Below are 24,549 nucleotides of genomic sequence, written 5' to 3'. Positions count from 1 at the left end.
GTCTCAGTGCTTGGACCCCCACCAATACAAACTTCTGACATGTCACTATGAACCGTCAGAAGTTTGTCAAACGTTTAGCTACACTTTTTTTTTTCCAATTCAAAGTTTTTTATTGGTTTTAATACAAACAGTTACAAAAACATACAGAAAAATTGTGTCCTCATAATAAAGGAACATGACAAATAGGGCGCAGCCCAAACAGTAGGGTAGAGCTACACTTTAATATAGAGATTGTCCTAGAAAATTTAAAAAAAACAAAAAAAAAACATGACAGTAAAAAAAATTAACTTGATACAAAAAGTCACTATTTACAGTTGAACATTTTCACTTTTGCCTTTTGTTCTTTCGGCTTTTGATAACGGGATTACAGAAAATCCTTATTTATTTCTCCCTAAATAAAAACAAAAGGACATATATATTTGTTATGTGTATTAGGGGGGATTCACACGAACGTGATTTGGCAGCGTGTAGGCCGCGTGGTTTTCGCGCGGCACGCAATGCCCTATAGAAGTCTATGGGGCAGTACACACAGTCCGTGTGTTTTGCGCAGCGTTTGTTCGCTGCGCAAAATACGCGACAGGTTCAATAACTCTGCGTATTTCACGCATCACGCACCCATTGAAGTCAATGGGTGCGTGAAAACCAGGCAGGTCGCACGGAAGCACTTCCGTGCGAACAGACTGAAACAGCGCACGAGCTGTCAAAAGGATGAATGGAAACAGAAAAGCACCACGTGCTTTTCTGTTTCCAAGCATCCAAACGGAGTGTCTTTGCGAGGAGCGAACCCCGACAACCGAAGCTAACTTCACCAGGTTCGGCCAAACTCGTTTTGGCCGAACCCGGCAAAAAAATTTCCGGTCCGCGACGTCGGGAGACATTCACTGTGCATGGTGCTGAAAGAGTTAAACTGTTTCAGCACCATGGACAGTGACTTGCGATCCCAAAATACATGAACCTGTAAAAAAAAACGAAGTTCTAACTTACCGATTACTCCTGTCTCCTTCCTGCAGTCCGACCTCCTGGGATGACACTTCAGTTCAAGTGACAGCTCCAGCCAATCACAGGCCAAGCACAGGCTGCAGCCAATCACAGGCTGCAGCCAATCACAGGCCAAGCACAGGCTGCAGCCAATCACAGGCTGCAGCGGTCACTTGGACTGCCGCGTCATCCAGGGAGGTGGGGCCCGATGTCAAGAGAGGCGCGTCACCAAGGACGCGTCACCAAGGCAACGGCCGGGAAGTTCTCGGTAAGTAGGAACTTTATCTTTTTTTTTTTACAGGTTTTTCGCTGTTGTGTTCGGCATTCACTGTCGAGGGTGCTGAAAGATTTAGCTCTTTCAGCACCTTGGACAGTGACGCGCGTTGACAAGCCTCATCTCTATGATGCCGGCTGCGCGAAAATCACGCAGCCGCGCATCAGACACGCATGACACACGCAGCTGTCAAATGGTTTTTGCGCTCGCAAAACGCCGCGTTGTTTGCGCGCGCAAAAACGCAACGTTCGTGTGAATCTGCCCTTACAGATAGAACTTAGATCTAATAAACATAAGGCTTCGTTCACATTTGTGTTCCCGTTGCTATGCTCAGTCATAGGAGCAGAGCAACAAAAATACCTGATTTGTTGCAAGACGGACACCATCGTCGCCCGACGGAACCCTTTGACTTTTTTTTTTTTTTTTAAATATCATTTTCATTACACTAATAGCAAAAATAAAAAACAGAACATATAGCCCTAACACCACAGGAAAGGAAGGGGGGGGGGGGGACCTAAATATTAACAACGTACTTCCTCTCCCTTTCCTCCAGTTGTGCCAACCAGGGTTCCTATTTCCATATAAAAAGAAAGCATTAAGACCACCAGATGTATAGTGTGCCCACTCAAACAGTAGAACCCTATAAACCTGTTAATTCCAACATAAAGAACGGGTCCTTAGCTGCCATCCATTTCTTTAAGATCTCCAATCATGCCAAAAACAACAGCTGTAAATAGGAGCTTCCTCCGCCCTGTACTTTTCATGCCCAAGAGGCAAACAACCTCCCAGCAAAATAAGTGAAACCTTTTTCAAAATCCAATTCAAACATTTTTTTTTGGTACTGAATGACAGTGGTCCAATACAAATGCAGTTTGAGGCATCTCCATGTGAGATGAATTAGATCAGCATTCATACCACCATATATTGGGCAAGAAGATGAACCACGGATACCCATTCTGTAAAGACTTTTAGGAGTCTAGTGTAGCCTGTGGTTTAGAAATAGTTTTGAAAAAATAGGGGAAAAGTTAAGGGTAATCCCCACAACATTTTTATATATTTTCATCCAGTGACCTGGTGTATTGCTCCCCTGGTCTCTTTCCCAATATACTTGTTTAGGAAAAAATACCTGTTTCTTTACCAGCGGCATTATAAATGTATATATGTTATCTATATAGGTTAGAAATAGCCCCTTTCCAAAGCCTTTTATTCAATACAAGCTTGGAAATATAATATGTTGAACTCATGAATTTATTTTCCTCCATTATATCGTGTGGATATCTTAACCACCATTGTGACGTAATCCCGAATTCATTCTTCAATAATTGAAAAGACTTTTGAGGTGAATTGTGGTATAAAAAAAGTTATTCCAGAGCGGTGTGCAGTTCAAAAAGAAATGAACATTCACCATAGGTGTTGTCCTGCGCCATACTTAAATCGCACAGGGCAAAAACTTTCAGGCTGGAGTACCCTGGAACTAGAAATACTCCCAATTCCCCAAGTATGCACCACAGAGGAAGAACCACTACAGCAATCCAATCTTGACATCGTTTTATTTTCTGCAATGTAATCCCATTCAATAAGCTGCTGTAATTGGGAGGCCAAAAAATACATAAAGAAATCAGGCAGTGGTAAACCCCCAGCCTCCGGGGGCAGGCACATTTTAGAGTATTTGATGTACACGTTTGCCCCATCATATAAACTCAAGGGAGCCACGTCGGGCAGTTAGCAAGAAAATTCAAGGCAGCGGGCAGAACAACCATCTTAACTAATGCTATACGTGAGGCCACTCATAATGGCAGGCGTGTTCAAACTTTAATTTTTTTATCTCAACTTTTGGAAAAAGGGAACCAGATTAAGAAGTGGATATTTTGTTCAATCCATTGGAGACCATAATCCCCAAATAATAAAAGCTCCTTACAATTTGAAGTCCAGCAATTTGCTCCGAGGTTATACCTGGGTCAATAGGCAATATTACTGACTTTACCTAATTTATTTGCAGCCCTAAATAAGAGCTGAATTCCTCATACACGCCGACAGCAGGTGCCACAACCGATAGGCACCTACGGAATAGGAGCAGGTGTATAATGAAATTCTGTCCTCTGATTCCCTAAATGTTAGTCCCCCAATGATGGGGCATGTTCTGACTTTATTGCCTAGGCCCCTACTAGAATGGCCAAAAAAGTGACAATGAAAAGGGACGCCCCCTACCGAACACCCCACCCCTGGAGGAATTCCCATTCCACTGTATTGAAGGCCTTGGCAACATCAAGTGCCACCAGGCCCCCACTCATTTTTCCCAAAGCTTATCTAGATTCTCGTAGGGAACCCCACTGAAGTCACCAGTGACCAGAAACTGCTTATCCCCCCATCTGCCAGAAATGGTAAGATCTTTTTTATAGCCTTCACAGAAAAGGGAGGAGGGATAAAAACAGAGAGAACGACCAGCCGAAGCCCTTCAAAGAACCCATCCAATGCCCAAAAGGTACCTTCCTTATCACACATAAAATATTTAACCTGTATATTAAGCTTTTTATAAAATCAATATTGAAACTATATAGGAATATAATTGGAAGAAAATACATAATGGAATGCATGACCCATCGAGGCCCTATATAATTTTTTAGACAACTTCAAAGTAAAGTGAATTTCTGGAAGACAATTGATAGTAAGTAATTTTTAAGCAAGTTGTGGACTTTTGTCTTTTTAAATTGTGACCCATCCCTCTAACATTCCACGAGAGGTACCCTCATTCTCATCTACAAGGGTCAGAAGAGAAAAAAAGAAAAAAGGCAGACCCCTGCCTTGTGCTGTATCCCCCCCCCCCCCCCCCACTCTATATAGCTCCTCAGGAACCATCCCAACAAGCTCCATTAACCTTACATTGCCAAGCACCCCACACACGCCTACAGAGCAACCACGCCAATGATTTTAATAATGCTAAAAAAAAAAATAATTATCATCCATGCCTACACCCAGTAAGCAGTGTCCCCAACATTGTACACCAAACCTAGAGTTAAACCAATGTAGCAGTTACAACTAGAAGAAATGACCAAGGCCCCAAATGTAAAAAAAAATCAGATAGTAGACATAAGAACGGTTCTATAAATGCCTTGCTAACGTAGCTGTCCAAACCTCCTAGTAGCGCCCCTAGGTCCCTCCCAGAAGAGCAATGATTTGACAATGACAAGAGCAATCATTTTTTTCAGACAGATCAAATATTTGTCTTGTCTGGCACATTGCACCGCTTCTTCTGTTGCAGTAAAGAACAAAGACTGTCCCTCAAATACCACATGCGATTTGGCTGGGAGAAGCAGAAAAACTGCCTGCCCTTTTTCCGCAGTCTGGATTTAACCTCTCCAAATCTCACCCTCTTCTTCACCGTGGCATATGAGAAGTCTGGGTAAAGAGATGTCGTAGAGCCACTGTACACCAGCTCTGTGGTGGATCTTGCTTTATGCAACAGACTATTCCTATCCAGCTCGCTCAATAATTTAATAAGACGACCACCTCCGGCGGGCACTGCACAAGTATTGCCACATACCCTAGAAAACTTCAATCAACAATCAGCGACGACAATTGGGTATGTATATTGGCATAATGAAGATACGGTCGTGAATTAAAGAAATCATTTTTTTTTAAACAAATTGAACCACATGTTCAAAGTCTAAAAACATTTAAAATAGCATAAACATGCCCTACACAAAAATCCTGGGGGCTACCACCATGATAAGTGGCCAAACACAGGCCCCACCAAACCACCGATTCCCTAGACACTGGAAAAAGCCACATTGTGGCGATACGCGTGGGCATTCTGTCCCCTTTTTCCCAGACTGGTAACATTGCTACACACACACATCTGTTGTATTGATGCAACATTTTGTTTATCCATATATACTTATACTTTTAGACTATGTGGTCATTTGTGTACTAGCATATTGTGTCTAGGGGATCGGTGGTTTGGTGGGGGCCTGTGTTTGGCCACTCATCATGGTGGTAGCCCCCAGCTGATTGTTGATTCAATAATTTAATAAGAATGTGTCTGGGAGGTGCTCTCGGAGAGCTAGGTCAAAGTGCCACATGGTGAGCCCTCTCCACCTGGTGGAGGACAGAGAATCCTCCCCAAACCTCTTCAACAGCCATCCTTTAATAAATTCGACACAATTAATGCCCTCCACTTTCTCAGGGAAACCCACACAGAATATGTTCCCTCTCCTTGAGCGATCTTCGGGATCAATTAATTTATTTATGATCTGGTCATTAGACGGTGTCAGCTTAGCGATTTCTTTCTTTAGTTTTTCAATCATATCCCCTAGTCCAGAAATCCTATCCTCGGCAAAGGATACATACCCCATCCCCCATTTTGGACAGGTTGTCTTTATTTAATCAACGTAACATCTGAACCGATTCTACCCATTTGCACCTTTAGCTCTGTGATGCCCCTATCCAGTCTGCCCAGGGTACTCAGAATTTTTTCCAATATGGCAGGGCTCTCCTATAACTGTAAATATAGGAGCTTCTTATCTTTCCTGCCCGACTGGGCCGAGCACGTGGGGCTCCTTGTTCTCTAGAAACAGGGTTTATTTTAATATAGAGAGGGACTTAGAAAATTTAAAACTAAAAAAAAAAAAAAAAACACAAGAAAACTTGATACAAAAAAAAAGTCAGTTTATTTACATTTGAATATTTCCGCTGTTGCATTCTCTTCCTTATGTTCCTACTTCTTGTTCTGAAAATTTGCAATTATAGACATCTGTATTTTCCTCTAAATAAAAACAAAGGACATATTTGTTATGTATATTACAGACAGAACTTAGATCAAATAAATATAAGGCTTCTCATCTGTGTTCCCCAGATCCGTTGCATGACTGACGGCATCGGCGCCCGGCAGAACCCTTTGACTTTAATGGGTTCCATCGGGTTTCATCCATGGTGTAAATTGTTTGCTGATGCTGTGCTTCCTTGCCTGGTATTTTTGACCGGATCTGTGACGGAGGCTCTTAACAGATCGAACAAAACCTAAGTTTACTGGGACCATCGATGCATAAAAACAATGGTAAAATACAAATTTAAGCATTTGCTAAATATGTTTCAAAATAAAAAAGTATAAAATAAAAATCAAAATAAACATAAAATTTGATTTGCATCTCCCTCAACAGTGAAACGATTGCTAGGAGGCCAGGGTGGGTGTCCTGCTGCCGGCTCCCCACTGCAAGAGTAATATAGTATTACATGGCACCCACTTAAGTCAATGGGCGACCACATAATAAATCCCGCGGAGTGAAAGCAACGTAGGATTTCTATATGCCCTAATAGGACCATTGTGACACCCCCTGTCCGTATGCACTGAGGAAAAGAACAAAAAAAAAAAAAAGCTGCTAGAATAAACAAGAGTAAAATATTTTTTTTCTTCTTTATTATCTGGCCTTTGGGTTTCATTTGTATTCCTTTCAGTCAAACAGCATACGGTTGTGGCGGTGTCTGGCCCCTGAATGGGACTGATCTGCAGTACCAGACGCAACTACAACCATTTGTACGGTGTTGATCAGTGGGGGTGCCAGGAATCGGACCCTGACAAGTTAAATATTGACGGCCTATCCTAAAGATAGGCCGTCAATAGGAAAGCCACGGAAAACCCCTTTATGGTGCTAATGAGCCAAAAAAAACCAACAACTCATTCACACTATTGTTGAGTAAGAAGTTGAGACATATATTAAGAATACATACTGCAACAGATTAAGGCCCTTTTACACGGGCCAATGATCGGGCCTTTTACATGGGCCATTAACGCTCGTTCATGATCTTTGCCCTGTGTAAATGAGCAAATGCTCGATTATCGGCTGATCTGCTAGTTTATACGGCCAATAAATTGGTTGCTACTAAGTAGAACATCTCCTTGTGTAAATAGGTAGATGTGCTGCCGATATTATGGAACTGTATGGGGGAGATCGGTCGTAGTAACTATCGTTCATTCCTATACATTACCGATCATTGCTTCTTGTGAAAGTAGCAAACAAGGGCAGATCTAGAGCGTTCTCATATCATAGGCACAGTGTAAAAAGACCATAGAAACATTTCACAGCTGTGTAAAAAAAAAAAAACAACAGACTTTTAGCGTGAGCAAAACCTTACTATGTAAAATGAAGGAAACTGAAATTCGAATTGCTCGGATAACCCCAAAATAGCAACTAACATATATTAGGTTACAATCACGCTAAAAAATTATTCCCCACATATCACTATACTTTATAAATTGGCATTGTGAATTCCACTCATTACTAAGCGGAGCAGCTCCTGCTATTACAGTATATGAGTGAATTTGCTGGTATTTCTTGTCCACTTACCCAACCGGCTATGGATTAAGAAATTGAGGTAAAGTCTAACATCTATAGTATGAGGCTGGGATCACACAAGTCCTCAGTTACTCCACATATATTCACACGCACATTTCACAGACTCGATAACATCCACAGCAGAATAGAAAATGCTACAGATTTTATTATCAGCAGAATTCTCCCAAATGCGCTTGGCTTTTTTCCGTTGTGGGTGAATGGTGCTTTCTAATCCCATTCTAATGCATTATACTGTATGTTGTTGCAGAGTCCACACGACATATCAGTCATGTGTGAACCTTGCCTTAATGTGCCCTTCAAGTTCTTGAAGAGCTTAAGTTTAGTTATTTCTGTCCCCCTCTTCATAATATTCAGAGATTCTCTAGTGACTGGTATAGTGCCAAGGGACTGGTGCAGGGCAAATGTGGTGCCGATTTTTCAAAAAGTGCTCAAGGTCTTCCCCGGGTAATTATAGACCAGTAAGCTTAACATCCATCGTGGGGAAAATGTTTGAGTGGCTATTGAGGGACTATATACAGGATTATGTGACAATAAATAGTATTATAAGTGACAGCCAGCACAGTTTTACTAAGGACAGAAGTTGTCAAATCAACCTGATTTGTTTTTATGAAGAGGTGAGCAGAAGCCCAGACAGAGGGGCCGCTGTGGATATAGTGTTTTTGGACTTTGCAAAGGCATTTGACTCTGTCCCTCATAGACATCTAATGGGTAAATTAAGGACTATAGGTTTAGAAAGTATACAGTAGTTTGTAATTGGATTGGGAATTGGCTCAAGGACCGTATCCAGAGAGCTGTGGTCAATGATTCATACTCTGAATGGTCCCCGGTTCTAAGTGGTGTACCCCAGGGTTCAGTGCTGGGACCACTATTATTCAACTTATTTATTAATGATATAGAGCAGGGGTCTCAAGCACGCGGCCCGCGGGACGCATGCGGCCCATGGGGCTGTCATCTGCGGCCCACGGGACACAGAGCCGCTAGTATCGGCTATGCTCCGAGACTCTGGAATTCCCTGACATCGCTGTCCACATATGAACAGCGATGTCTGGGGCTTGCCCAGAGCCGGAGTCCCGGGCAGAGCGCTAGTACAGGCTCTGCTCCGGGACTCTGTGGAATTCTCTGACATCACTGCCCATACATCGACAATGATGTCAGGGGCTTCCCCAGAGCAGGAGTCCCAGTGATGTCAGGAGCACAGCTGGAGTCCCAGTCTACAGGGGGCACTGCTGTGGCAGCATCTACAGGGGGCAACATATGGACAGTTTGTCAGGGTCTTCCCCAGAGCGGAGTCCCAGGCAGAGCGCTAGTATCGGCTCTGCTCCGGGACGCTGCGAAATTCCCTGACATCGCTGCCCATATATGGACAGTGTGTCAGGGTCTTCCCCAGAGCCGAGTCCCGGGCAAAGCGCTAGTACAGGCTCTGCTCCAGGACTCTGTCCATATATGGGCAGCGATGTCAGGGAATTCCACAGAGTCCTGGAGCAGAGCCGATACTAGCGCTCTGCCCGGGACTCCGCTCTGGGGAAGACCCTGACACACTGTCCATATATGGGCAGCGATGTCAGGGAATTCCACAGTGTGTCAGGGTCTTCCCCAGAGCGGAGTCCCGGGCAGAGCGCTAGTATCGGCTCTGCTCCAGGTCTCTGTGGAATTCCCTGACAACGCTGCCCATACAGTCAAGGAAATAAGTATTTGATCCCTTGCTGATTTTGTAAGTTTGCCCACTGTCAAAGACATGAACAGTCTAGAATTTTTAGGCTAGGTTAATTTTACCAGTGAGAGATAGATTATATTTAAAAAAAAGAAAGAAAATCACATTGTCAAAATTATATATATTTATTTGCATTGTGCACAGAGAAATAAGTATTTGATCCCTTTGGCAAACAAGACTTAATACTTGGTGGCAAAACCCTTGTTGGCAAGCACAGCATTAAGAAGTTTTTTGTAGTTGACGATGAGGTTTGCACACATGTTAGATAGAATTTTGGCCCACTCCTCTTTGCAGATCATCTGTAAATCATTAAGATTTCGAGGCTGTCGCTTGGCAACTCGGATCTTCAGCTCCCTCCATAAGTTTTCGATGAGATTAAGGTCTGGAGACTGGCTAGGCCACTCCATGACCTTAATGTGCTTCTTTTTGAGCCACTCCTTTGTTGCCTTGGCTGTATGTTTTGGGTCATTGTCATGCTGGAAGACCCAGCCACGAGCCATTTTTAATGTCCTGGTGGAGGGAAGGAGGTTGTCACTCAGGATTTGACGGTACATGGCTCCATCCATTCTCCCATTGATGCGGTGAAGTAGTCCTGTGCCCATAGCAGAGAAACACCCCCAAAACATAATGTTTCCACCTCCATGCTTGACAGTGGGGATGGTGTTCTTTGGGTCATAGGCAGCATTTCTCTTCCTCCAAACACGGCGAGTTGAGTTAATGCTAAAGAGCTAAATTTTAGTCTCATCTGACCACAGCACCTTCTCCCAATCACTCTCAGAATCATCCAGATGTTCATTTGCAAACTTCAGACGGGCCTGTACATGTGCCTTCTTGAGCAGGGGGACCTTGCGGGCTTTGCAGGATTTTAATCCATTACGGCGTAACGTGTTACCAATGGTTTTCTTGGGGACTGTGGTCCCAGCTGCCTTGAGATCATTAACAAGTTCCCCCCGTGTAGTTTTCGGCTGAGCTCTCACCTTCCTCAGGATCAAGGATACCCCACGAGGTGAGATTTTGCATGGAGCCCCAGATCGATGTCGATTGACAGTCATTTTGTATGTCTTCCATTTTCTTACTATTGCACCAACAGTTGTCTCCTTCTCACCCAGCGTCTTACTTATGGTTTTGTAGCCCATTCCAGCCTTGTGCAGGTCTATGATCTTGTCCCTGACATCCTTAGAAAGCTCTTTGGTCTTGCCCATGTTGTAGAGGTTAGAGTCAGACTGATTAATTGAGTCTGTGGACAGGAGTCTTTTATACAGGTGACCATTTAATACAGCTGTCTTTAATGCAGGCACCAAGTTGATTTGGAGCGTGTAACTGGTCTGGAGGAGGCTGAACTCTTAATGGTTGGTAGGGGATCAAATACTTATTTCTCTGTGCACAATGCAAATAAATATATATACATTTTGACTGTCATTTTCTGTTTTTTTTTAAATATAATCTTTCTCTCACTGGTAAAATTAACCTAGCCTAAAAATTCTAGACTGTTCATGTCTTTGACAGTGGGCAAACTTACAAAATCAGCAAGGGATCAAATACTTATTTCCTTCACTGTATATGGACAGTGTGTCAGGGTCTTCCCCAGAGCGGAGTCCCGGGCAGAGCGCTAGTATCGGCTGTGCTCCGGGACCCTGCGAAATTCCCTGACATCGCTGCCCATATATGGACAGTGTGTCAGGGTCTTCCCCAGAGCGGAGTCCCGGGCAGAGCGCTACGATCTGCTCCAGGACGCTGTGGAATTCCCTGACATCGCTGCCCATATATGGACAGTGTGTCAGGGTCTTCCCCAGAGAGGAGTCCCGGGCAGAGCGCTAGTACATGCTCTGCTCCAGGACTCTGTGGAATTCCCTGACATCACTGCCCATACATCGACAATGATGTCCCCAGAGCAGGAGTCCCAGTGATGTCAGGAGCACAGCTGGAGTCCCAGTCTACAGGGGGCACTGCTGTGGCGGCATCTACAGGGGGCACTGCTGTGGCGGCATCTACAGGGGGCACTGCTGTGGCGGCATCTACAGGGGGCACTGCTGTGGCAGCATCTACAGGGGGCACTGCTGTGGCAGCATCTACAGGGGACACTGCTGTGGCAGCATCTACAGGGGGCACTGCTGTGGCAGTATCTACAGGGGGCACTGCTGTGGCAGCATCTACAGGGGGCACTGCTGTGGCAGCATCTACACGGGGCACTGCTGTGGCAGCATCTACACGGGGCACTGCTGTGGCAGCATCTACACGGGGCACTGCTGTGGCAGCATCCACCGAGGGAACTGTGCCACTATCTAAAAAGGGGCTGCCCAATCTTGACATGTGTGCTAACTGAGCCGCCGGACTGCATTTAGCGACACTTAAACTGGAAAGCTGGATTGTTGAAATAAGCACGTGGAGAAATCTCTCAAATTTTAAACCTAGCGGTATTATTATAGTAATATAGTGTTATAGTAGTTCAAATAACTAATTGATTAACAATAATTTTGTATTGTATCAAATTTGAAAGTAATGCGGCCCGACCACTTCACATTTTTTCTATATGCGGCCCACTTAACCGGCCGAGTTTGAGACCCCTGATATAGAGGATGGGATTAATAGCACTATTTCTATTTTTGCAGATGACACCAAGCTATGTAATATAGTTCAGTCTATGGAAGATGTTCGTGAATTGCAAGCGGATTTGGATGCACTAAGTGTTTGGGTGTCCACTTGGCAAATGAGGTTTAATGTAGATAAATGTAAAGTTATGCATCTGGATACCAACAACCTGCATGCATCATATGTCCTAGTGGGAGCTACACTGGGGGAGTCACTTGTTGAGAAGGATCTGGGTGTACTTGTAAATCATAATCTAAATAACATCATGCAATGTCAATCAGCCGCTTCAAAGGCCAGCAGGATATTGTTGTGTATTAAAAGAGGCATGGACTCGCGGGACAGAGATGTAATATTACCACTTTACAAAGCATTAGTGAGGCCTCATCTAGAATATGCAGTTCAGTTCTGGGCTCCAGTTCATAGAAAGGATGAAATATACAAAGAAGAGCAACGAAGCTAATAAGGGGCATGGAGAATCTAAGTTATGAGGAAACATTAAAAGAATTAAACCTATTTAGCCTTGAAAAAAGACGACTAAGGGGGGACATGATTAACTTATATAAATATATGAATGGCACATACAAAAAATATGGTGAAATCCTGTTCCATGTAAAACCATCTCATAAAAAAAGGAGGCACTCCCTCCGTCTGGAAAAAGAAAGGTCAACCTGCAGAGGCGACAAATCTTCTTTACTGTGAGAACAGTGAATCTATGGAATAGTCACCGCAGGAGCCGTCACAGCAGGGACAGGAGATGGCTTTAGTTAGTGACCGGCCCATAGTGTTTTTACGTCGGTCACTAACGGGCCTTATTCTGATGCCATAGACTTTTTACGTCGCTGCATCGGAATAAGTAAACAGAGCAGGGAGCTGTCAAATCTCCCTGCTCTCAGCTGCCAGAGGTAGCTGAGGGCTGGGGGCGTCCCTGCTCTGCCGGGAGAGATCAATATTAGTATCGATCTCACCCGTTTAACCCCTCAGATGCGGTGCTCAATAGCGTGCGCCGCATTTGAGTTGTTTTGGAGAGAGGGAGGGAGCTCCCTCTCATCCCACCGACACCCGTTGATAAGATCGCCGAGTGTCTGTGTCTCCGATGGCAGCCTGGGGCCGAATAAAGGCCCCCAGGTCTGCCTGTAGTGAATGCCTGCTAGATCATGCCTTTGGCATAATACACTGCAATACAGAAGTATTGCAGTGTATTATAAATGCGATCGGACCATCGCATAGTGAAGTCCCCTAGTGGGACTAGTAAAAAAGTGAAAAAAAACAACAAACATTAAAACCCCACTTTTCCCCCTTACAAAATGCTTTATTATTAACAAACAAAATAAAGTAAAAAAGTTACACATATTTGGTATCACCGCGTCCGTAACGACCCCGACTATAAACTTATTACATCATTTAACCTGCACGGTGAACGTCGTAAAAAATAAAATAAAAAAAACCATGCAAAATCGGCTGTTTTGTTTGAATCCAGCCTTAAAAAAAAATGTAATAAAAAGTGATAAAAAAGTCGCATCTACTCCAAAATGGTACCGATTAAAAACGTCAAGTCGTCCCGCAAGAAAAAGCCGTCCTACAATTGCATCGGCGAAAAAATAAAAACGTTACGGCTCTTCAAATATGTAGACACAAAAACAAATAATTTTGAAAAAAAAAAAAAAAAGTTTTCACTGTGTAAAAGTAGTAAAACATACAACAACTATACAAACTTGGTATCGTTGCAATCGCAACAACCCACTGAATAAAGTTATTGTGTTATTTATACCACACGGTAAACGGCGTAAATTTAAGACGCAAAAAAGTGTGGCAAAATTGCTGTTATTTTTCTATTCCCCCCCAAAAAAAGTTAATAAAAGTTAAATCAATAAATTCTATGTACCCCAAAATGGTGCTATTAAAAATTACAACTTGTCCCGCAAAAAACAAGACCTTATACAGCTATGTCGACGCAAAAATGAAAAGGTTATAGCTCTTTGAATGCGACTATGGAAAAACGTAAAAAATGGCTTGGTCATTAAGGTTTAAAATAGGCTGGTCATTAAGGGGTTAAAAAAGGCTTAGATAATTTCCTAGAACAAAAAAATATTAGCTCCTATGTGTAGAAATTTTGTACTTCCCCTTTCCCATCCCTTGGTTGAACATGTGTCTTTTTTCAACAGTACAAACTATATATAACTATGTAAGTTGAGATATTTTACTTACCCTCCTTTAAAGAAGAATTAATTGTTTTTAATGCAAGTATTACAACTACAACAGGAGGTAAAAATGCAACTCCAATCAAAATACGACTCCTCTTCTCTTTACATATTGAATCAGTGATCGACGTTCCTTCTTTATATAAAACCATACCCATTTCAGAGCACCTACAGAAAACACACAAAATCTATGAGTATTTTACACAGAATGTAGGCATAGATCACTGTTTAATTTTCAAAAGATTTGAGCCAAAGCCGGATTCCGCAACATGCAGACTGTAAAACCAGAAGAAAGCAGGACAGTAGCAGAGCAGCACAGAGTTGGCGAGCCACGGAGCTCACAATGTATTTGGGAAAGCTATCATACAGTATATATGAATGAGATAAGAAAGCTGCTTACAATAAAGAAGAGCCCAGGAAGGCGGAGATGGTGAGAGCCGCTGGTGTAGAAATCTGCCCAGTGTCATTAATGAAGGAGAATGTCAGTCATACATTATACAGCATGATCGGACGATCGAGTCATGTAATAAGAATGGAGAAGGAATCATGTGATAAGAATATGGTCTTCTATATAACATGATGCGTGCTATTAGGAAGGCAATGCATGGACTGGCAGTACGGGCCAAATACATATAAACTATTCTATCAAACGGTCAATAGCAACAAGTCACTGCATTCATCTCCAGCAGGGGGCACTACAGCGTATGGACATCAGTTGTCCTCATGAGACAACTTCTTTAACCCCTTTACGACCCAAACTTTTTTCATTTTTATGTTTTAGTTTTTCACTCCCTGCCTTCCAAGAGCCATAACGTTGTTATTTTTCCATCAATAGAGCGGTGTGAGGGCTTATTTTTTGCGGGAGAAGTTGTAGTTTCTATTGGCACCATTTAAAGTACCATAAAATGTACTGAGAAACATATTTTCGTCATAGGACGGTAAGGGGGTTAAAGTTATGTGATTACCCTTCAAATGAAGACTGAAACGCCCCATCCTCTGCCGACTACAGTGCAAAATCAGCCAGAAGAAACGCAGCCAAAAAGCTCAGATAAACAGAACATTAAGCAGATTGGCAGAAAGCAATTACTAAATACTAATTTACAGAAACCGGGCAACCCCCTTAAATGTTGTTGTTTTTTTGAAGAAATTAAGAGTTATGCAATTTTACAATATGCTTTTTGTAATAATTCCTCACGGTTTTAAAGATCTCTGCTTGTTACTCAGTAGGAATATTCATGGCTTACTTCCCGTGGATAAAATTCTGTCCGTGGTCATGTGATGGACACACAGGTGTACTTCTCGTTACAGTATGTGCATCACAGCCGTCTCTTCTAACAAAGAATGCTCCTACTGAATAACAACAAGCAGAGATCTTGAAAACAGTGAGGAATTAATAAAGAAAGTTTATTGGAAAATTGTTTAACTTTTCATTATCCAAAAAACGACAATAATTTGCTGAAACCGGACAACGCCTTTAATGGCGTGGAGCTGACCTTTAAGTAAGAGACGAATGTTCATTAGGATTTAATCACGGTAGGGCACAAAAAGAATAGTGGACTAAGGAGAGCATGTCCTTCATGCACAAAGGGCGCATAGTGCTCATCGCTACACATCGTGATAGCAGTTTGCATTGAGAAGCTTCCCTTTGCTATTCTCGACCATAACAAGAAACAACATACTTCTTCCACGGCAAACATTCATCGGAGTTACTTCCATTGCTGAAATGACGCGGTGGACATTCCTCGCACACTGCGTCTGTTTGTGGAGTTCCTGTTGCAAACAAAGGGAAATTGACATCATTAATGACTTCAGCTGCTAATCTGCATTTTGCACTGAAAACCTACACATTATTTTTTTTAGAACTCAAACATATGGCCAAAGTAGTGTTGTTTTATATGGAGCTGTAATAGAACACCCATAGAGGTCAAGGGGGCTTTAATGTGCCCTTAATATACCTCCGGTTCCAAATGACGTGCTTTTCTGTCCGATTCCATATGAATCCCCCAAATATATTATTTAAAAAATAAAAGTGAACCGATTCATTGAATGACATATTCATTCTCCCTAAAGGCATTGCATTTCTCTGCTCCGTATTTTCGGCACCCAATAGAATATTGTATGGCAGCGCACAGAGTCCTATAGTTGGGACCCATACAGGACTGTGTGCCGCCGCTGTACAGGCTCTCTGACGTTTGCATGAAGCCGTATTATAATGAAAATAAAGAGAAATATTGTGGCTTGGTGGCAACAGTTACAAATCTAAATGACCAAAGACGAAGATGTAAATGAAAATTACTGACAGTCACTGTGATCGACTCTCTAATCGATCACAATCAGAGGGGCGATCACAAGAGGACTCCATAATTCAATCAGAATGGAGTTTGAATTCCCTGCAAGTTTATTATTGCCATCTGTTCTGTCTGTAAGAAGAGCGATTTCAATCTCATATTAGGGGATTTATGACATTGCAATTCCTTTATATTACTTTGGCTAAAAGGTGTTCACTTTATGGTAGTTTCCTAGCAAATCACAGCCTTAGCAAAATGAATGGAAAAACAGTAATTTCAAAGTTTCTCAGTCTTATAAGGGGAAATGTAACTAAACAAATACAGAATTATGAATATTGATTTCCTCAAACACTAAATTTTTGTTTTGACCCTTTCACGACCGCAGATATGTAAATCTACATTGGGAAAGGGTATTTAAACATGGCGCCCGCTCACAGGCAGATCGGGAGCAATAGATGCCGGGTTTCTGCTGTGTTGCACAGCAGGGACCCAGTGACAAGCATTTAACCCCTCAGATGCCGGTGTCAGATGTGACCACTGGCATTTGAGGGTGTTTTTACAGCCCCTTTACCTTCGGGACCAGTCACCGGCTCCCGCGTGATGAGATCTCGGTAGCCGGTGTACTGCTATAGCAACTGTGAGCCTTGTGAACGCTCCCAGCCCTGCTAGAGGGAGATTGCTATTGAGACCTGATGAAGACGCCAGTCCGGCTTTGAAACGCGTAGCCTGTCTACTTTTAATAAATATTATTTAAATGCTTTGAACTACCTAGCCTTGCCGCTAATAGCAGCGCCTTTTGGTCCATTTTCTTCTGCTCTCCTTTTTACTAATACTCGACAGCAAACTTTGTTTCGTTGTGTTTTACGGACCCGGCAGCAGCTTTTTTACATCTCTCCCCGTTGTGACACCTGCCAGTGTCTACAACCCAAGGTGAGCACTTTTATCATATTAGTAGCTCCACTTCTATCCCACTTTTATTTGCACTATGTGGCGCAGTGTCTCTTTTACTCTCTCCTAGTTTATATTAAATTCTGAGTGCAGTGAGAAACTCCACCTCCTACGCGTTTCACCCTATTCTGGGTTCGTCAGTGAGACGTCAGGAGTATATATGATCTGACTCATTGGTGTTTGGCGATGAACGCTTCATTTCAGCATCTTTTTGTGTATCAGTTAGACCCTCCCATTCTGGAGGTTCGGATATATAAAATGAGATCAGTCACCCCAGAGGGCATCAATTATAATGTAAACTTTGCATGTTTCCTGTAGAGCTACTCAATGGCAATGTAAAAGAATACTAGTGAAGGTAGAATATTACCTAGAGAAGATCTTATGGGCTGTGACCAATAAAAAAATTTCAGAGCTGTATTGTCACGACAAGTCTTTCAGATCTTTTGTATCCTCATGACTAATGTCTATTCGAAGAGAATCTATAGTATGATATTATATCCCCGTCTACAATGAGTCTTCTTGTATTTATCTTAATCTACATCAGAATGTATTGAGCCAAGATTACAGCTAGATATCACCATTAACGGTGCTACCGAAAATCGTGAGGTGTCTATTACAACAGGTTTCACTGAGGAGATAACACACGTGGACATATGAGATATTAATGAAGCTCCTAGATATTTGTCTCATATTTGACGATTGAACTAACTGCGATAATATATTGCATGGGAACGAATACTCAGAACCGGCACAAAGCTCTAGACAAATAGGAAGAATGCATAAACATCCCATAGATGACGGAAATAGAAATCGGCCCAATGAGATGATGGGAATCACGAAGGGTGATGAAGCAAGTGAACCAATCAGTGATTGGCTATCGGACGGCCGAACCTCCGGAAGGGGATGGTCTTACTGATGCACAAAAAGATGCAGAAATGAAGCGTTCGCTGCCACTGCCAAACACCAATGAGTCAGATCACATATACTCCGGACGTCTCAATGACGAACACAGAATGAGGTGAAACGCGTAGGTGGTGGAGTTGCCCACTACACTCAGAATTTAATATAGGCAGATTAGGTTATCCGGCTTTGAGATAGTCTATCAGATCTGAATGCAGACCTGATAATAGATAGGACAGATATAGTGCACAGTAGTACTACAAGACTAAGCATGCTAGATAGGAATACTGTCCACCAAGCCTAGTGATATATACCGCTGCCTCTTTGATACTTATATGTTTGTATGTCAGTACATGTTTCACTAAAGAACATGTGATGTTCCATGTTTTATTCAAGCTTAATAAAAGCTAAGTTTTATAATGAATACTTCCTCAATATTATACTATAATTGAAATTGGAAGTAACTAACGGGAACCAGCCCGTCAGTTGATATCTGGGAACATTAAGGAGTTCATTTCTACTTTCATCTATTTTAGTTTTATATTGTTCCATTAAGTAAAAATCTGAATTAGAGGTTATAGGATAAATTGTTTATAGTACTATTTGACTGTCAATATTTTATTATAATACATAGATAAGATTTGGTCATGTAGTTATAAGACCTGACAGCAGTAAAGGTCCTCTAAGGCCCTTTTACATGGGCCAATTATCTGGTAAACACTCATTCATAGAACGCTTGTTGCGGATAATTGCCATATGTGAGCAGGGCAGCGATCAGCAGATGAACGAGCAAATGCTCGTTCATCTGTTGATCGTATAGTTTTAGCTGCCTAAAATATTATCGTTGTCGGCAGCACATCTCTCTGCTGCCTACATGATCATGTATGGGGACAAGCGATCGGAGTAACAAGCGCTCGTTCTAGAACATTCCCTAATCGGACTCCTTTCCATGGCCCCCCTTTTAGATTAGTCATCAGAATAAGATTCCCTCACACTCCTTCTCTTCATGTCCGTCATACACGGATACTCGCTGGTGACCGGCTCATGCAGCTTTATGTGTACCGCCCCATGTGTATAAAAATGGCCGGACTATTGTACAGAACAAACACTGTTACACTTTGTGTCTTCTTTATTTCCTCATAGATTGTAAGCTCTTGCGAGCAGGGTACTCACGCCTCTGGTTTGAATTGTAAATTAACTTTGTCACCATGTAATGTCTGATATTGTTCGTTTCATGTTCCCTCTAAATTATAAAGTGCTGCGTAATGTTGGCGCTATATAAAGATTATTATTATTTATTATATTATTAATGCATAGCGTACAGGGGTCTTGCAGTTCAGGCGAACCCTTGTTTCCTAAGCCATGGGCTATCCGTCTATAGGATTACAGTAAGAGCACAGCTTCTTATACAAAGACACTAAACGCCTTTTTACACTGCATATTTCTTACCCAATAATTAGCACCGATCAACGATAACAACATGTCGATCGGCGCTCGTTTACCCCATTTACATGGAGCATTGATCGTTCGCCTCATACAGTTTGCATCCGGTCAGCAGTTCAACCCGTTTACACGATCACGATAAGATCAGCTGACAAACATGCTAATTTGTCGGCTGATCGCGGTCATGTTAACATGAAGAAATGATCAGAAATGAGCATACGTACGAATGATCATTTGGTACATCATCTGCCTATCTAAAAGGGCCTTAATCCAGGCCTTTCAATACATAAGCATGTTCAAAATATGATATATTGTACATAAAAGGATTTGTTATACAAGTGTGTGTGTTAAGGCGATATTGCACGGGCCAATTATCGAGCACATAACGCTCGTTCCCAATCATTGCCCTGTATAAACAGGGCAATGATCAGACGCTGATCGTAACGTTTATACAGCCGAAAATATTATCGTTGTCGGCAGCACATCTCCCTGGGTAAGCAGGGAGATGTGCTGCCGACATGATAGAAGTGTATGGGGAAGAGCGATCGTAGTAAGGAGCGCTCGTCCTCATACTAGCTCCTCGTGAAAGGAGAAAACAAGCTGTCTCATTGATTGGCGCTTGTTTACATAGCCCACGTCGGGCCATGTAAGAGGACCCCAAGGGTTATATTTATTTTTAAGGAATCTAAACTTTATTATTATATGCTTTTACTATAGAAGAAAGCAATCTATTGTTCTCTGCCATCAGAAATTTCAGGTTGGGGAGAGCTGGACTGCAGAGTTCTTTATCTGGATTACTGGCTGGAAGTTCAGAAAAATGGCTGCCCCCATGATCACAAGAGATGCTGGAACTAACAGATGAATAAGTGGCTGTAAATGGCAAAATTGTTGTTAAAGTTGTAAAAGTACAGCCACAATTTTTTGCTTTACTATTCAACTAAAGGGAAAAATAAAAGTGAAAGGCATACATTTAGATGAAAGTGAGACAGAACCAGGGACTTTCCATGTAGTCTATTAAAAAGGTTGCCAATTTAGTATTTCTTTATTAGTATTTCTTCATTGCCGTATCAGTTGCCTATATCCCAGGCTATGCAGTGATGAGTTGTGTGATGTAATGAAATGCAATAGTGTATCCTGGCACCCGTTTACATCTTTACTTTCTCAGTCATTCTATATAAAAAATGTAAACCAACAGTTGTGAAACCCAAAAAATTTGTTCCGCTGCAAAATCACTACGAATAGGTATACAAAAGGAATTCCTCACGTAATTAGCGTTGTCGAAAATATACAACAGTTTAAAAGGACAGACCACAGTAAATCTGCACAGAAGTGTAATGCTCAAAAAACTTCTGACATGTCAAAAGTTTTGATCAGTGAGGGTCCGAACACGGAGACCCCCAAAATGAAGCGACAAAAGCACTCAGGTGGGAACTAAGGCGCCTCTTTTCTGATCGGCTTTTTTCAGAAAGCCAATCAGAAACTAAGCTGCTCACCGAGCTCTTCTGCTGCTTCGTTTTAGGGCTCAGACCCCAACCGATCAAAACTTCTGGCATATCACTATAACAGGTCAGCAGTTTTTGGAAAGTTTAGTTACCCTTTAAGGAGTCCTCGCAGCCAATCACAATAGCCACGAGGTGTCATGTGTCTGCGTATCCGTGTCCAATAGCGAGACGTTGTACAATTCTTTCTTTGTATATAGTGAACAGTAAACAATGCATCATTTTTGTTTAACCCCTTCAGGACCCAGCCTGTTTTGGCCTTCAGGACACAGCCGATTTTTTCAAATCTGACGTGTTACTTTATGTGGTAATAACATTGGAATGCTTTTACCTATCCAAGCGATTCTCAGATTGTTTTCTCGTGACATGTTGTACTTTATGTTAGTGAAAAAATTTGGTCGATGATTTTGGTATTTATTTCTGAAAAACACCACAATTTAGAAAAAATTTGCAAATATCAGCATTTTTCTAAATTTAAATGTATTTGCTTGTAAAACAGATAGTTATACCACACAAAATAGTTACTAGTTAACATCCCCCCTATGTCTACTTTATGTTTGCATCGTTTTTTGAACATCCTTTTATTTTTCTAGGACGTTACAAGGCTTAGAACTTAAGCAGCAATTTCTCATATTTTCCAAAAAATTTCAAAAGGCCATTTTTTCAGGGACAAGTTCAGTTCTGAGGTGGCTTTGAGGGCCTTATATATTAGAAAATCCCTAAGTCACCCCATTTTGAAAACTGCACCCCTCAAGGTATTCGAATCAGCATTCACAAAGTGTTTTAACCCTTTAGGCGTTTCACCGGAATTAAAGCAAAGTAGAGGTAAAATTTACAAATTTTATTTTTTTTGCCGAAATTCATTTCTAATAAAAAAAAATTTGTAACACAGAAGGTATTACCAGAGAAACGCAACTCAATATTTATTGCCCAGATTCTGCAGTTTTTAGAAATATCCCACTTGTGGAATTAGTGCGATAATGGACTGAAGCACCGGCCTCAGAAGCAAAGGAGCACCCAGTGGATTTTGGGCCTCTTTTTTAGAATATATTTTAGGCACCTTGTCAGGTTTGAAGAGGTCTTGTGGTGCCAAAACAGTGGAAACACCCCAAAAGGTATCCCATTTTGGAAACTACACCCCTCAAGGAATTTATCTAGGGGTACAGTTAGCATTTTGACCACACAGGTTTTTCGCCTCATTTATTATAATTAGTCTGTAAAAATGAAAATCTACTTTTTTTCTGAAAAAACCATAGACATTTTTAATATTTACAAGAAATAATAAAGAAAATGCACCCCAACATTTGTAAAGCAATGTCTCCTGATTACAGCAATATCCGATATGTGGTAATAAACTGCTGATTGGACCCACAGCAGGGCTCAGAAGGGAAGGAGCGCCATTTGGATTTTGGAGCACGGATTTTGCTGGATTGGTTTTCGGTGCCATGTCGCGTTTGCAACGCCCTGGAGAGACCAAAACAGGGGAAACCCCCCAAAAGTGACCGCATTTTGGAAACTACACCTCTCAAGGAATTTATCTAGGGGTTTAGTTCGCATTTTGACCACACAGTTTTTTTGCAGAATTTAGTGGAATTAGGCAGTGAAAATGAAAATCAACTTTTTTTCTGAAAAAGCATAGAAATTTTTAATTTTTACAAGGAATAAAGAAAAAAAAAGAACCACAACATTTGTAAAGCATTTTCTCCTGATTACGGCAATACCCCATATGTGGTAATAAACTGCTGATTGGACCCATGGCAGCGCTCAGAAGGGAAGTAGCGCCATTTGGATTTTGGAGAACGGATTTTGCTGGATTGTTTTTCGGTGCCGCGTTTGCAACGCCCTGGAGAGACCAAAACAGTGAAAACCCCCCAAGTTACCCCATTTTGGAAACACCCCTTCAATTAATTTTTCTAGGGGTATAGTGAGCATTTAGACTCCACGGGTCTTTTGCAGAATTTATTAGAATTAGGCGGAGAAAATTAATATCACAATTTTTTTTCCACTAAAATGTTTAATTTTCTAATTTTCACAAGAGATAAAGGAGAAACAAACAACCAATTTTTGTAAAGCAAATTCTCCCGGGTACGGAAATACCCCACATGGGGTCATACATTTTTTTCATTAGAAATGAATTAAACCCTTTCAGGACTGATCCATTTTTTGCTTTCTTATTTTCGTTTTTCACTCCCCGCCTTCCAAGAGCCATAACTTTTTTCTTTTTCCGTCAGTAGAGTGATGTGAGAGCTTATTTCTTGCGGGAGAAATTGTAGTTTCTATTGACACCATTTAAAGTGCCATAAAAAGTATTGGGAAACTGAAAAAAAACTAGGAAAATATAGTAATATAGGAAAAAAATCTGATTCTATTTTTTGGGGTTTTCATTTTTACAGCTTTCGCCGTGCGGTAAAAAATGAAAACTACAGCGATTTTGGCGGTTTCAATTATTTAAGTTTTTTACGGTGTTCACCGTGCGAGTTAAATAATGGTATATTGTAATAGTTTCGCCTTTTACGGACGTAGCGATATCAATTCTGTTTATTTTTTTACATTACTTTAGAAGAAAAATGGGAAAAGGGTTGTTTTTTTTTAACTTGAAACTTTTTTCTCTCTCACTACTAATAACTTTAATTCTTCTACACATTTTATTAGTCCCCTTAGGGGACTTGTACCAGCAATCATTGGATCCGCGGGTACAATATGCTGCAATACTACTGTATTGCAGTATATTGTTATTTTTACAGACTCCTGTAACAGAGCGATCGCTGTACCTGTCCGTTAGTCCCGGGTGTCAGCTGTAATACACAGCCGACACCCGCAGCGTATGGAGCGGGCTCAGCACGTCAGCCCGCTCCATACATCAACCCCCGCACCATGACGTGCTATTAAGTCATAGTGCTCAAAGGGGTTAATGCACAGCGGATGGTGTGAATATTGCCATTTTCCACTGATATGCCAGTTTAGTGCATAATATGTTGTGCCCAGTTTGTGCCACTGAAGACAAATACCTCATAAAACGTTAAGCGTGTTCTCCCGGGTATGGCGATGCCATATATGTGGGCGCAAACTGCTGTTTGGGCACGCTGCAGGGCTCAGAAGGGAGGGACGCCATTTTGCTTTTGGTGCGCAGATTTTGCTTGGTCGTTTTTCTGTTTTGCTGGTATTTCAGTTTATAATGTGGGGGCATATGTAATCTGTGCGGAGAACATCAGGGCATAATAAGAGGGTATAAAAATGCGGTAAATAAATAATAATTCATAGATGTGTGGCCGGTGTCGCACTGATAAATGGCGCCCGATGTTATCCGCTTTTAGAAAACACTGCACATTTTGCATCACCATATTCCTGAGAGCCAGAACTTCTTTATTTTT

The 24,549-nt window shown here is 41.8% G+C and overlaps 1 protein-coding gene across 4 annotated transcripts in view; it reads right to left on the bottom strand.

The window, feature by feature from the left end:
• Positions 1-202: 202 nt before the first annotated feature.
• Positions 203-24,549, bottom strand: part of TNFRSF14 (TNF receptor superfamily member 14) — a 39,300-nt gene continuing 14,953 nt past the window's right edge. For 2 of the 4 annotated variants that reach the window (XM_075839668.1, XM_075839665.1), the window contains 3 exons: positions 15,780-15,870; positions 14,108-14,268; positions 5,905-6,248 (listed from right to left, as the gene is read on the bottom strand). In XM_075839668.1, coding sequence (XP_075695783.1) covers positions 6,088-6,248; positions 14,108-14,268; positions 15,780-15,870 — 413 coding nt within the window. In that variant the 3' untranslated portion in view covers positions 5,905-6,087. Of the gene's footprint in view, positions 392-5,904; positions 6,249-14,107; positions 14,269-15,779; positions 15,871-24,549 lie in introns of those variants that run through there. The other 2 variants (XM_075839667.1, XM_075839666.1) reach the window with 2 other exon arrangements.

The sequence above is a fragment of the Rhinoderma darwinii genome, chromosome 10, assembly GCF_050947455.1.
Source record: "Rhinoderma darwinii isolate aRhiDar2 chromosome 10, aRhiDar2.hap1, whole genome shotgun sequence".
In the NCBI taxonomy this organism is placed as follows: Eukaryota; Metazoa; Chordata; class Amphibia; order Anura; family Rhinodermatidae; genus Rhinoderma; species Rhinoderma darwinii.
This window is presented reverse-complemented; position numbering and strand designations above follow the sequence as displayed.